This window comes from Ptychodera flava, chromosome 14, assembly GCF_041260155.1.
Source record: "Ptychodera flava strain L36383 chromosome 14, AS_Pfla_20210202, whole genome shotgun sequence".
Lineage (NCBI taxonomy): Eukaryota > Metazoa > Hemichordata > Enteropneusta > Ptychoderidae > Ptychodera > Ptychodera flava.
This window is the reverse complement of record NC_091941.1, coordinates 21,290,874-21,306,397: the sequence shown is the minus strand read 5'-3', so window position 1 is coordinate 21,306,397 and position 15,524 is coordinate 21,290,874. Positions and strand designations below refer to the sequence as shown.

General features: G+C 37.6%; 1 protein-coding gene across 4 annotated transcripts in view; it reads left to right on the top strand.

The window, feature by feature from the left end:
* The window catches only part of LOC139149726 (leucine-rich repeat-containing protein 57-like), a 32,174-nt gene extending 19,534 nt beyond the window's left edge, over window positions 1–12,640 (top strand). For all 4 annotated transcript variants that reach the window (XM_070721665.1, XM_070721664.1, XM_070721661.1 and 1 more), the window contains exons 4-5: window positions 10,046–10,231; window positions 11,074–12,640. In XM_070721665.1, the coding sequence (XP_070577766.1) occupies window positions 10,046–10,231; window positions 11,074–11,115 (228 nt within the window). In that variant the 3' untranslated portion in view covers window positions 11,116–12,640. The remainder of the gene's footprint in view (window positions 1–10,045; window positions 10,232–11,073) is intronic.
* Window positions 12,641–15,524: the final 2,884 nt, after the last annotated feature.

Here is a 15,524-nt window from a genome sequence, read left to right as displayed (position 1 = left end):
CTAAGCCTCTCTCATTTTCTCCCCCTGTACTTTCAAATTCTGCCCGTCAGATATCCTAGTGAAAACCCTGTCATAATATCCATCCAAATTAAACAATATACTATATGGTTAGATACTGTGTGATCTTTTATATTTTTATTTTATTGTGACTTTGAATTTCATTTTGATGTGTTCACCTTTTTTGAACCATCATGAGATAACTGATGATAGTCTAGCAGGGTACATCAAGATTTGAAAGGTCTTTACTGTTGCTGTAATTACATGTATTGGTATTTAACTTTTCTAAGTGGGGAATGGTCAAAATTTCAGAGTTAGAGAGGGAGGTTACTTAAATTCATCATGGTTGGTGAAGGGGGGAGGGTCACTCGAAATTTCGGAGTTTCAGGCCGTCAATAATGACGGCTCCCTTATATACAACACATTACAAACTTGATGACCAATAAAAAAAAATTTGCACTGCTACTCCATTTGGAAAAAAAAATTGATGCAGGTCTGACAGTAGAAAAAAAAAATTGCTGTCACTCTGACAGGAAAAAAAAATTTGCTCCCATACCCTCTTCCTCCATACCCCCCCAGAAATCAAATGGTTCTCCCCTTACAGGCCAGCATCCTAATCCAGATTGCTTTGACAATATGATGCTTGAGATTCCTTAAGACGGTGCGTCAGTCTTTTTTTCATGCACCACTGAATTACCACAACACTTCTCAATCGATTTGCAACATGGTACATCCGACAGCTATAGTGAAAAGGTAACTTAAAGTTTTCTCTGTCACTAAGAGCCCTAATTCTATTTGTCATCACCATGCAAACCACGTCTGCGTTTAGCCATTAACAGCTCCTGTCATCGCTAGTCTGCTTAGCATCAACTTCCTTTTGTTTTGTAAAAAGGCAAACGGTAGCTATCAATGAAGTCACGGGGTAAGCATGTGGTGTGAAGCATGGTCCCGCCACAAAGGACTGGGTATGAACATGCATGTTCTTTGCAGTCTTCTGTGTCGTGATCAAGGCACCACCACCATCATCATCGTGATGGAGGGAACATGGCCCTAACATGCACGTCAGAAGTGTTTGGCTGTGGGCCATGCTGCCGTGCTACCTCTACAGGGTAGTCAACAGCCGAACAATCCTGACATACATGTATACAGCTATAGGGTACAATTTGATGCAATCCATGGCATCTGTCAGTCAGTTGTTTCATAACTCATTCACTCATTAAACCATTTTGTCTGTGAACAGATAATATATGTAAAATTTACCCTAGCAGCTTGTTTATTAGAATGCCACTTCTTTTATTTGAGATTTCCTTTTGTGAATGAATTATTCTCTAGATCTCCAAGGCAAATCACACCTAGCACCTACATGTCTTTCTATTCAAATTCTACATGCACGCAGAGTAATTTTTTTGTCTTCTAAATCATATTCAAGTAATACACAAGAGATACTTCTTGACTCAGTGTATAGTTGCCTGATGTATACAGTTTCACTGAATGTGAAATGCATAGCCCTGACATTGTTGAATGTGTTACAATACATAAGTAAACGAGTCAACTTGTACATGGCAGGAGATTGTACCATTGTATTACAATAGAGACAGTGTTAAAGTACCAAAAACCCCACACAAGTACAGGTAATATTCCTGACAGTTCCAGATACTGGACACTGGGCTCCACCAGGGTCCATACGCAGTGACTGTAGTTCCCCTACAGGCTATTTGGCCTGAAGCCCTATACACCCTATCTTCCACCTACAATGGAGGGCAAACATCAATCACATCGCATATGGCATATGATCGCCATACACTCTGAAAGTCAAGTACTGGCATGGTCAGTGGTAGGGGGGTGAAATACTAGAATATTTAAATTCAGCGACCTGGTAATGTACTCTGGAGAGAAAAGGTCTTGGCACAAAGTCTGTGTTTAGGTACTTGTCCCCGAAGAATCCAGTCTATCCAAATTTTAATTGGCTGCCAATTAAGACTTCCTCCCTAGACATTATGACTGCTTTAAACAATTCCGGGTACAGGAAATCCATTGTGCTGCCGGCAGGCTTTTGGCATCCTTTTATTTATTTGACCCCAACCTAGAAAGTAAATCAATTTAAATTAAGACATCAAGATGAGGTTATCAGACGTGAGAAGATGTTATTGGTGTTGCACTTTGTCTAGCCGCTATACTTCCTGTACTATTGTCCCATTCTGATTTGATCAGGACCCATCAGAGTGCAAAACCAGTCCATTATAAGTTATAGTGTGCTAGTTTATACCACAGTGACTGCGGTTGCTCTGACTTGTTGCTGGAGCCACATAGGGTACAATGGCGTTACCTTGATTTGATCAGTCTACATTAGAAAGAAGGATTTTTTACCATCTATGATATCAATGTCCTTTCAGATGTGCACATGCCCATGTTGTTCTCAAGGCATTTCAAATTTCCATAGAGACTTTAAGTAACCTTTTTAACCCAGAGATCAGTTTACGTGTAACAGTATGTGGGGGCATTCACTACTGCTGATTGCCTTTGACAGTGGAAGGAGGTATTAATCTTTTTAGTTGAAAAGTAGCCATCATAAATCTTGATGGCCAAAATTCAGTCGAACTTTGCCTCTCTACACAGAGCGGGTACATGAAAATAACTGTCTTGTAGGGTGTCATTATCAATGCCATTATCTCATTATCAATGTGACATGCGTTGTCAGTTCCTTTGTGTTGCCTAGCTGTCAATGACTTTTCATGGTAGACCGTGCTATATTGTAGAGGTTGGCTGAAATTCAACTTTTCTGACTTGCCGGCCAATATTTGCAACGAGAACAAAAAAATTCAGAAGTTGGTTGGCTTCAGAGATCGGAAAATATCGTCAGAAGTTTCATGTAGACGTTATTGTGATCAGCACTTTTAACTACCGGTACATCACATTTCCTTGACCATGACTGATACGACCATAATGTTTTGTAGTAGTTGCAGTTTAGTCAGCATACATGTGATTCATCTCAGACCCCTTGCAAAATGTCTACAAGACTGCAAGATTCTGCATCTATGGATAAAGTTTGTAGGTTTGAAGACATTTAACTTGTCTTCAGATTGAACAATAGTTCGGCACACTTTGCTCAGACTTTTGTCTCTGGCACCTATACATGTATGCCTCATTTACTCCAAAAGACTTGGTTTAGCACAACAAGCGAAATGAGAAATTGCCATCTGTCAGACCACCCATGTTAAAACTTCATGTCCGCACTGGTCAACTTTTGTGAACAAAGGAACCAAAAAGAAATTAAAAAAAAACTAAAACCAAAGTTCTCCGACAAGCACTCCAGCACATCAAAAAACGTTTACAGCGTACCGAAGAATTTCAGTAATGAATGGCTCCTTTGAAATGTCCGTAGGAGAATAATGAGAAAAAAATAATATTCAATAGGAGCCGATAATGGCAGGTACAATTATTGATTGGTGTCAGTAAACAGTAGACTTCATTGACCAGAAGTCTCGACTTCATAAGACACCTGTTGCTCACGCATATTTATAGCATCACTTCCTCTGCAGATGAAAGAGTGTATTTTGTATATCTGCCAACCATTGTCCAATTTCCTTTATCGGTGCCACTGACAAAGATTTATTTACAGCACCCTCTGCAGACCTCTTCCTGTGGGATTATAACTGTTATCATTGAGCCGTCTGCAAGGGCGTTATTGTGGGGTATCATAATGAATCTCGGTGATCGTTTACACACTTGTCGGTACAATTGAGGAACACAGTGAGTAAGTGAAGTGATTGGCCGATTAAAGAGCTAATACTTTTACTGGGGGAAAAAAAAATAAAGAAAAAAAAAAAAGGATTGAAATTTCCCCCTATTCGTTTCATGGGCGAGTTCCTTCAGATTACACGGTACGGTACGTGCAAAATAGCACTGTACACTTCATTGTTCATTTATCAGTTATTTTACTGCAGGACGTATCTGTGAATGGTTTTGTTCCCCAGGCATGTACCTCTGAATAAATATTCTGAACAATGTTGTCTTTATGAAAAACGTTTTTCTGTGTAGATGTAGATGGTTTTTGTGATTCACCTAGGTGTCTTGGCTTTCGTCAGATGTAAGGGGTGCAAATTTTGACAAGTTGCTGTACTTAATGCGATACTGTCTTCTGGGGATTTCTGTAGAGGGGTTGGGGTTGGGGTGTTGGGCTCTTTAATCCTAAAACAGGATGTGTAACTAGTAAACTGCAAAGAGAGCAAATATACTTGAGTTTCACACCAGGGTCTCATCCAGCTAGTGCTCTGGTCGAACCATTTCACCAAGCTGACCAATCTTCACCACTTTTACAAAAATCCCACAATTAAATGTCAGTTGTCATCTTAACAAAGCAGTGTCCTCGCGTTGAAGGAAGGAAAGAGAGTAAAAATGAAAGGGAGACCGTAGGTTTACGAGAAGGCGAGATTCTGAAGGTTAGCATTTGTTAACCCTCCACAGCGTATTGTCCATCATGACGTACTTGCAGGATTTCACTCTTCTTAGTCGGCCTTTGTTTTCAATTGAAGGTTTCGGGTTTTATCAGAATCTTCTCATCATGAGCGGCATCCTTTCTCTTAAAAGGACTTTCAAGTGCTTCAATACATTTACGGCACACTACAAAAGATTAGTAATCGCCTGCCCTCAAATCCTAAGGAATTACCTTAAGGTAACGAGAGAAAGGCAATATCAAAGCTTTGAACTTGTTAATTAAGCAGAAAGATTGCCCAGAGGAAGTTGTGATGTCTACTGGAAACATGAATTTTTTAAATTTCATTTGTCAGCAAAATAAAGGTTGGTAGCTTTAGTAAACTTGGTTACATCACAGAAATGCAAATGAGTAAAGCTTCTTGAAAATGACTGAGGATCGACTCAACTTTACCAAAATGTCCAAAGATCTCTGTGTGTCTCCCCTGAGCAATAACATATTTTTAAAAGTAATGTATTTTGCACTAGTTTTATTTTTCTGTTTGAAAAAACGCCGTTTCTAGTTCTACACGTAGCTCTACTTTCTAATCATGATAAAGTCTTAAAAGTTCAACTTGTCCTGCAATGCAGACTGGTGTAGTGACTAATGTTATTGCAGACAGCTGAGTTGATTCCAAAACTAAGAATTCATTTGTTAACAATAGCATTACCTGTTGCATGACAGCAATGTACTTCAGGCAGAAATAAAAAAAAGACAGGATACATATTGTTTTCGGGTTTGTTGAGTGACTGTGTGTTGGGCATACAAAAAAACTGTGAAAATATTACAGCCTTTGTCCCTTAAGCTATTCTCAGTGAGAACTGGGACAGCTGACATGCCAATCTGATTAAAATCAGATGTAGAGTACGGCAACGTCTCTGTACTTGCGTGGTTTTCTCTTGCTGGCGAGGCGACAGCAAGAGAATACCGCCACAGTACAGACGTCGCCGTACTCTACATCAGATTTTAATCAGATTGCTGACATGCCAGCCGATGATGTCACAGGATGTGCTAAACAAATATTAGCAGTGTGTCTAAAAGACAGTCTTACAAGACCCTGTGTAAAGTTCAAGTCAATGACAAGCCTTGGTGTTTTGCCAACTAAAGTATACACTGTTGAAGACATTGAATTTGTTTTTGCAATTTGCAAATACCGTTTACTTTTAAGACTTTCCAGAAAGCCCTCTCCTATTGTTGTATAGCCCTTGTTATGACTTTTCACATAGGTTAGCCAAGAGAAATGAAATTTGGTTCCTCAAGAAAGTGTCATTGTCACCACATGCAATTTATAATTATACCTTAATTAAAATTCTTTAGTTAAAAAGTAAACTAGCATTGCTAGTTTCATTTAGGTAGAATGCACCTCAGGGACAGAGATTCTGCATTTCAAATTTTATCAATTCTCTTCTGACCTACAACTTGTGGGGGCTCTTTAAACGCTCTTGATGAAAGAAAAGATTTTACTTGTCTTATTTTTTCGAAAATCGAGAATTTTATTTTTCCCCATTGACTTAGCACAGGGATGGCGGCCATTTTGAAATTCAAATATCAGGAAATCTTACGTAGTTTGTCTCTCTAGTACCAAAGTTTGCATGGTGACCCTTGATTTTTATTCCTTCGTTGGTAAGAGAATCGTCGGAAGTTTCATCGAGGAAAGTTTGAGCAAAAGTTTAAGTCTTTCACTTTCAAGTCGCATATTACCTTTATAACTCCATTTCTCAGCAATGTGCAAAGCCACAATTCAGAGAAATGACCATGTTGCCAATTTTCCTGATCCAATAGAGACTTGACCAAAAAAAACCGGTCAAATGTGTGTCTATGATCCCCACATACATCCTCAATACATTATTTCCGATGGCTTAACTGAAATTCCATCATGTAGCTAGACAGTTCATGACATCCACATCAATATTGTTCTGTTTACATAATTGCTGTACAAAGTTTACTTCAATGGTACCATATTACATGATGAATTGTGGGAATAATATTTTGCCATTCATACGATGTGAGATTTCCTAGGTCAAAGCCCCGTTACCTCATTTTGTTTGGTAAATGTAAGGAGGTACAGTTCAAAGTTTAATTCGGTTGTGGTACAAGATCCTCAATTATAATACTACAATGACACTTTTAGTTGCTATTTATCAATAAGATTTCCTGGGTCAAAGCTCTGGTGAACAATATACAAAGTTATTTTGTGGCTGGGGTGTAGACCCTTTGGAATCCCACATTGGCATGTGCACACTGATCACCCTTTTCTTTTTGGTCTCATTTTTTCTTCAACGCTGCAACATTCACCATATTGAGATGTCCCAGAGTATTACCATCTTCAAATCTATTAAATTAATGGTAGAAATTGTGCCTTGGGGACAGATATTTGGACTCTCAAACTTTTCCAATTCTTTTCTGATCTATCACGTGTGGGGGGGTTCATTTTAAAGCCCTTGGAGAAAAAAAAACTTTAACAGTCTTAGTTTTTTAAAAATCGAAAATTTTATTTTCGTCCATAGAGTTAACACACAGATGACGATTTTGTTTCTCTAGTACCAAAATTCAAACGGTGACCCCCGATTTTTATTCTTGATTTTGAAAGAGAATGGTCAAAAGATTCATTGAAGAAAGTTTGTGTAAAAGAGTAAGTCTTTCACTTTCAAGGTGCATACTACCTTAAAGTAGAATGCACCTCGGGGACAGATATTCTGACTCTTAAACTTTTACAATATCACACCGGCCTACCACTTGTTAGGGCACATTTTGAAGCTTTATGAAGTAAATAAAGCTTTCACTGGCCTAGTTTTGTTTTTAGAGATAACACACTGATGGTGGCCATTGTGAATTTCAAAATCGGTGAATATAGGGAAATTTGTTTCTCTTGTAGCAAAATTTGCAAGGTGACCCCAATGTTTTTCTTGACTTTGAAAGAGAATGGTTGAAGGTTTAGTTTAGGAAAGTTTGAGAAAAAAGTTATGGTCTTTCATTTTCGAGGCGCGAACTACCTTCATTGAAATACTCATATCTGTATACTTAGGGATGTAATTCACCAAATAGTGAAATAGAATCATGGCTGGTATGGTATCAGTTGATAAGAATCCAAAAGCACTGATGTACACACTCACCCATGAGAAAGTTAACCGTGATTTCAATTCTAGATTGGTGCTACTCTGCTTACCTAATTATCATTTGAAGGACCAGCAACTTGTCAATTTTAATCCTGATTGTAAAGCCAGACATAACAAGGTTAATCCGTGACTGCCCTTCCTCTTTTCTGGTCTACCGAAAAAATGTTGCAGAGAAAAGGGCATTGACACCAACGTGGTCTGGGAGGAGATGTCCTTAGATGCTATGTAAACAACCATATGGTTTTGATGAAAGGGAGAGCATCTCCAATAGTGGATAAGTGTACAGTTTTGAATCATCACCAGACTTCAAGATAATCCTTTCAAGAGGTGCAGGAAGAAGACAAGATTTAATACAAACATTGTCAGACATTGAACCCTTAATTCAACATGCAAATGATTCACTCTCACAACTTTTGAGCAATGATCGAGGAACCAGCAAATTTGACATTTCATGGCCTTAAGGAGGGGTAATGGCTCATACCACTCCCTTCACTTTTAAAATTAGTAAACTTTCTTAATACAGTTGAACAACAGGCAAGTCTTATTACAGCCAATATTTATCAAACAAATAAATCAAATCAATCTATCCGTTCAATATTCAGCTGTTATTATTTTTGTTTATTTTCTGATAAAGTATACCAGCAGATATTTTGCAGACTTATAACTTAAGGTACCGTAATATGCACCTCGAAAATGAAAGACTTAAACTTTTGCTCAAACTTTCCTCAAGGAATCTTTCGGCCAATCTCTTTCAAAACCAAGAATAAAAATCCGGGCCCACTGGGTAAATTTTTGTACTAGAGAAACAAATTACCCAAGATTTATGGATTTTTGAATTTCAAAATGGCTGCCACACCTGTGTTACCTCTATGGGGAAAAAGAAAATGTTTGATTTTCGAAAAACTAAGACAGTGAAAATTTTTTTGTACCAAGAGATTCAAAACCAGTCCCAACAAGTGGCAAATCAGAAAATAATTGTAAAAGTTTGAGAGTCTGAATATCTGTCCCTGAAGTGCATTCTACCTTAAAGCAGCAATCCTCAATCCCTGGTTCTCGCATTAGTGGTTGTTGATTCGTGGTTGTTGACATTGATGGTTTACTTGATTTAAATACTTTTTTCTTCTTTGAAAGTTTTGCTCAGTTTAGTCAAATTGCTCAGAGGTAAAGCTGATAAAATAACCTACCCCTTCTGTACAGTATATGAAACTCTCCGAGCATCAGAATTGTAAGGTAGCCAGACCCTACAAACTTGTTCTCCTGAATAAGGAGGTAGTCATGTGACTTTAACACCAAAGTTACAGAACTTCTAATTCTGGAGGTGGACTGTAGAATGTTTGAAAATTTTTTCATTCATTTCCTCAGAAGAAAGGAATAATTTTCATCAACAGACATCTGTTTTAGACCTTCCTGTGCTTTTGATTGCTTCAAGGAAGTAAAATTTTAATGGTCGACAGGCTCTAAAGTGAAAGACTCAGATGCAAAATATAGTTCAGTGACTAAACAGTGTTACAGGAACGCCATAAACTCTTTTGTTTGCTTACGTAGGATTTGTGGAAAGCGTGACACAAATATCACAAATTTTGTATTTCGGGACTGGGGGGGGGGGGGTTTCCTCTGCTTGGTTAGTTGACATCCTGTAAGCATGGCAGATTGGGTGTGTTATGTTTGTTGTTGCACCCTTTAAATTTCAAAATTTGTGGAATTTCCCCCTTGTAAAAATGATGTTATTTTCATTCATCCTGATGGTCAGTAGTTGAGTAACTGTTATGCTTCTAATAGGTCATAATTCCCTCTGTCAGTGGTATGCTTACAACCTTGACTCAAGATTGACCTTTTAAAAGCCACTGTTATCAGATTACACACACATATTACCTCCAAAGGCTGAATGCAAGGCTGTATACAGTATAGCAGTATCATAGGATGGGCAGTGCAATAGAACATCATCCATTGATGCAGAGATTGCAAGTTGTGCTCATAAAAGCATCTTAATTTCAAGGATCAGGAGATCAGAAAGTCCGTCTTTAATAATGTCATATGTAGTCCCATGCAATTTCATTGTTGTATTTTTTGTATTCCTACCTACCTTTATACCAAACCTAAGAAGCTGTTAAAAAAGCACAGAATTCCGGAACACATAATTTTTTACGGCAAATGTAACTTATTGAACACTCATAAGGGAGCCAGCTCAAGCTCCCATCATAGTCGATGGTGACAATCGATCCATGTATGAGGAAAAACAAAATCCTTGGTTATGTCGCTGGTGTGATGATTTAAAAAACATATTTTGATAATCTCTGTACTTCACAAAATGCTTTTATTAATAAAAGGATACAAAGCCATCTTATTTTATGGCTGGTACTTCCAACTGATACTTCCGACAACTTTTTTTTCCTTCGCCACTCTTTTTCAACTTCGTATGTGTTATGTAAATTGATACTTCAAGTTTCTCTTTTCACCACAGATTTCAAGGATTTCTGAATGCACTGCAAGGTGTCCAAGGCTCAAAGTGCTGAGAATTGAGGAGAACTGTTTACAGGTAGATTCTATCCCCAGCCAGCTCCTCACAGATTCCCAAGTGTCTCTCTTGTCGTTGGATGGAAATCTCTTTGAAATGAAGCAATTTCATCAACTTGCGGGCTATGACAAGGTGAGAAAACCAGTTTAATAGTTTACAGTTTGTTCTCTCTCTCTCTGTCTCTCTCTCTCTCTCTCACTCTGTCTCTCTCTCTCTCTCTCTCACCCCCCCAGTGATACCATATACCAAAGAAAATCGGGTTCTTTGTCAACTTTATCTGCACTATATTCCAAAACAGTTTGTTTAATCCTTTCCTGCCCCTTTCCCCCGTCTCACCAGTTTCTCTGTGTGGAAGTCCAGAAGGCAATATCATCAATATCAATTGGCCAAACAATGGTGGTGAAAGTGCTGTACCCTATCACCACCACAATGTGGTACATTCCAACTGTCCACCGGTCAGGTTGACCTGCATACAGGGAATTCTCTGACATGTCTGTGCCCAGACCTGCACACATCCTCGCTCATGTATTCTCTGCGTTTGAGATTGACATAGTCTGCTAATGTTGTGAATTAAAAATCGAACGGACTCTCCTGTATTTTTCACTACAACTGTAGATATGTGTGACTACATTGATCAGAGCCACTGTATCTCCAACAGTAAAAACAAAAATATAAATTAATTATGGCGTGTCAACCGTACAGGAAATTACGCTGTGAAAAATGAAATTCATTTTCATACGTGCAACACAATTACTTCCTAAAAATTAAAAACACCAAGTGGACCATGATTAAGCCGGCTTGTAATTGCTTATCAACAGCTACTTACGTCATAGTAAGGGATATATGGCAGAGTGAATGAAACCGAACGTATAGTCATTAGTGTTTTGATTAGCCTCTCTAAGTTACGATTTCTATTTAAAGTTTGTCTGATTTATGATCTCAGATTCTGTAATTGACTATTAATCTCCTTCCAGTACATGGATCGGTACACCGCAACAAAGAAGAAATTCAACTGAAATCAAAAGAGAGGCCAAGGGGAAAATAAAAACTCATTCCAGCGAGGATGTGATGAAACAAGATTTTTTTTTTTGCCTTGCCAGCTGTGAGTAAGCCATATGGCAGTCATTTTTTCCGAAAGAAATTTGTGGTCACAAATTTGTCAGCACAGGTGTTTTAGTTCACTGGCTCATCCATTTAAGAGATTTGTAAGTCATGGGATGTCTGCTCTTCTGGGAAAGTATGCATCTGAAGTGTTTTCGTCTGGTCTGTATCATTGGATGTGAGAAATCCACATCCTCATCTGATGAGTGAAGGCACATCCTTCATTGCGATGGCGTAAAAAAACTCTTTTAGGGAACCATATGGCATAGTTGTACGTGCCAGACAGTTGATAGAATCAGAACAGGCTGACAAACTTTTGACGCAAGTTTGGGGGGACAGTCTGGCAACAGAGTGCGTCAGGAACTGGGATTGTTGGATCCATTATTGCAACAGGAAGTGATGTCATCGCAGCCACAGTGCCAGTGGAGACAAAAGACAAAGGATGACCAGGGGGATGCCTTCTGTGATGAAGTACATCTACAGCTGTTTGAGGTTGATGGTTTATGTTACTCTATTTATAATTCACAGTCATTCTGTTGCCTGAAACATCATGTTAGAAAAAACAATTACCGACATGCTGTACGACTGTATGTGTACAGACTTGTGTGTTGTGAGAATCCAGGTCAGCTGTCATGCTTAGGAACTGATTCTATGTTAAACTCCAGTAACTAACATTACCACTAGGTATATTTCAATATTGATGAAAAAAGGTATTGTCTTGACACTTTCAAAAACACAGAAACGCTGAGAACATTCAGTACTGGTATTCTTTGGTGTCTTCTCAACAACTTTCTAACATATTTTTTCAATGTATTATACAGACTTGCAGGAAATGCCTTCTGGTATCATAATACTCACAACAACCCACGAAAAGTCCAACAAAAACAATCATATTTCACTATCAGGGCTTGTATTTGTACTGAAAGTTCCTTTCCGATGACTTGTACAATACACGTCATGTTTTTTAAGTGAGAGCTGCAAGATACAATGCATTTATGAAACTGTAATACCTGCTTGAAGCATACCTGTATTTGACCAGAAAATTTTCTGAGAGTGTTTCTGAAATCCTTGTATAAACTTCAACTTTAGTGGTGCAATTATTTTATTGAGATAAAGATGTGAGACCTTCTGGGAAACATTTATGAAAAAATGAAAAGTTCAAATAAAGTATTTAGCTATTTATTTGCATATCATTACAGTGCGAACAAAAGATGACAATTTAAAGAACTCTTCTCATTTTTAAGGTATAGATATACTTCACACTAATTGCTTGTACATGTCTTTATCTATGACAGAAAAATATCGCACCTGAATCACAATTTACTCTTTCCAAAGTACTTCTTCACAGTGAGTGTCACACTGGACTCTAACTTTTAAATCTTTTAAGTTTCTTTTAAAGACTTCATCACAATAAATGTTGCTTTTCTTCAATTACCAGTATCTCTCTTCCTCTGAGATTGTTTTTGTCTTGAAGTTACATGTAGCCGTAACTCCAAAACCTGAACTTGCCATCAAGTTCATTGACTAAACATAGTGTGCACTTCGAAATTGAGAGACTTAAACTTTTGCTCAAACTTTTCTCAATGAAGCTTTGACCTTTCTCTTACTAAATCAAGAATAAAATCAGGGGTTACCATGCAAAGTTTGGTACTAGAGAAACAAATTACCTAATGTTTACTGATATTTGAAATTCAAAATGGCCGCCATCCCTATGATTACTCTATGGAGAAAAAATAAAGTATTCAATTTTCGAAAAATTAAATGGTGAAAATTTTTCCTGCTCCAAGAGCTTTCAAATGAGTGGATCAGAAAAGAATTATAAAAATTTGAGACTCTGAATATCTGTCCTGGAGGTGCATTCTACCTTAAAAGGTTATACCGTGTTTGCATGATTTTTGTTCAAGAAAACAAATACTTGTTCTTCATCTTCTCTTTGAAGTATGTTGAAATACTCACCTCAGTACAGTGCGAGGGAACACCATACAGAGCCAGGTGATGAATTGTTCCTGGTTGTATACAGTCTTGAATATGACCAAGTTACTCTTGCTGCAGGAATACAGGTCTTTGGATGCTGTGAGCAATTACCTTAGAATACCTGTGTTCTTTGCAGAAGGCTGGTCTGAAGAGACAATGATATTCCTATTGTCATTTGATTTTTCTAATTGAATTGCTCCAAAGGTGAGAACACTGCCATTGCTGAGAATTCATTATCTATAGCTTGTGATGTATTGTTCAGTATTGCTGTTCTGTCTGGAAATTACAAGTTTTTGTTCCAGACCTAGTGTTCAAATATCTTGTGTTGAACTTTACAACAAAGCCTGTTTGTGCACAATGGCTTTATTTCACTGTTGATGCCTGAATTTTAGTTAAGAATTTATTTGTCAACAATTACACTTAGCATTTTACACTGTGTGTTGTGTTTGCAAGACTGATACACTGAATTTTGAGAATATTTTATGTAGAAGAATGAGAAACTGTGTTTTCTAGATATTGAAAGTAGAATGCGCCTCAGGGACAGGTATTCAGAGTTTCAAACTTTTACAATACTTTTCTGATCCACCACTTGTTGGGGCTTATTTTAAAGCTTTTGGTGTAAGAAAACTTTTCACTGGCTTAGTTTTTTCGAAAATCAAAAATTTCATTTTACCCAAAGAGTTAACATAGGGATGGCGGCCATTTTGAATTTCAAAGAACACAAGTATTCTGAGGTAATTGCTCACAGCATCCAAATTCCTGTACTCCTGCAGCAAGAGTAACTTGGTCATATTCAAGACTGTATACAACCAGGAAAAACTCATCACCTGGCTCTGTATGGTGTTCCCTCGCACTGTACTGAGGTGAGTATTTCAACAAAGAGGAGATGAAGAACAAGTATTTGTTTTCTAGAACAAAAATCATGCAAATGCTACATCCTTTTAGGGTAGAATGCGCCTCCGGGACAGATATTCAGAATCTCAAATTTTTATAATTCTTTTCTGGTCCACGACTTATTGGGGCTCATTTGAAAGCTCTTTGTATAAAAAAACCTTTCACTGTCTTAGTTTTTTGAAAATCGAAAATTGATTTTTCCCCATAGAGTTAACATAGAGATGGCAGCCATTTTGAATTTTAAATCTAGGTAAATCTTTGGTAATTTGTTTCTCTAGTACCTAATTTGCATGATGACCCCCCAGTTTTTATTTTTGATTTTGAAAGAGAATGGTTGAAATATTCCTAGAGAAAAGTTTGAGCAAAAGTTTAAATCTTCCACTTTCGAGGCGCATACTACATGATGGAAAATGGTATCAAAAGTTTACAGCTGTTGTCCCTTTAATAATCTGAGCTTCTGCTGTCTAAGCTTCAATGGAAAAGGAAAGATCACATTAGTCCATGACATTCCTAGACTCTGTCATTTCACTGTGAATACTCACATCAAATATCAACAATTTTTTTCATTTTCAATGGCAAGTGATTAGTGTCGACACAATAAAAGTACTGTTTTCTTTTACATGGCTCATTTTTGACATGGTTTCACATTTGACTTTTCAACCATAAAGGAGCAGAGAGTGGCTGCAGAGGCGGAGAGAGAATGCATAGTTATTAATTTCACATTTGAAAGAAATTGTCCATTGTATAGTCAGCCAAAACGGCTTGAAAAGCCACAGTGTGCGTCAACACAGAAGCTGTACCGCAATGCGAGTTGTTTAAAGGTCTTAATGGGAAATTCTTTATAAATTTGTACCAGACAGCATGTTGAATGTCGACTTTTTCCCATGGACAAAAGGCTACGAAGCAGTGACTTTTTCAAAAATGATAGGGCCGATATTAAAAAAAAGTCTCTGCTTTGAAGTTTATGGTGCAACATTTTTAATTGAGTAAAAGAGGTAAAGTATATGGAATAGATTGAATAATCAGGTGAACATTTTAGCTTTGATTAAATCAATTATACAAGGCAGAAAGTAATCATCACAACCAGGCTGTGTTGCATGAGCACAAGCGAAATGTTTTGAGTGACTCATATGTGGTCAGCATAGTGATATTGTGTGGGCTTTTTAACCTGATAACATTTACAACTTAATTCACGTACAGCATAAAACAACGATATAATTGGACGTTAAAATAAATTCGGTGACTCAGCCCGTCTGAATGTTGACAACGGCTACGTAAGTAGTTAGCTTGCCATTACTTTCCATAATTCAATAAAAATCAATAAAATTTCATTAGAGGCTGCCAATTCGTGAGCAGACAGACTTGCCTAGTATGTCAGCTTTTGATCCCTTTTATTTCCTGATCTTAGTATAACCCAATTGTTTCCAATGGGAGTTTGGACCTTTGCACAGTGCAT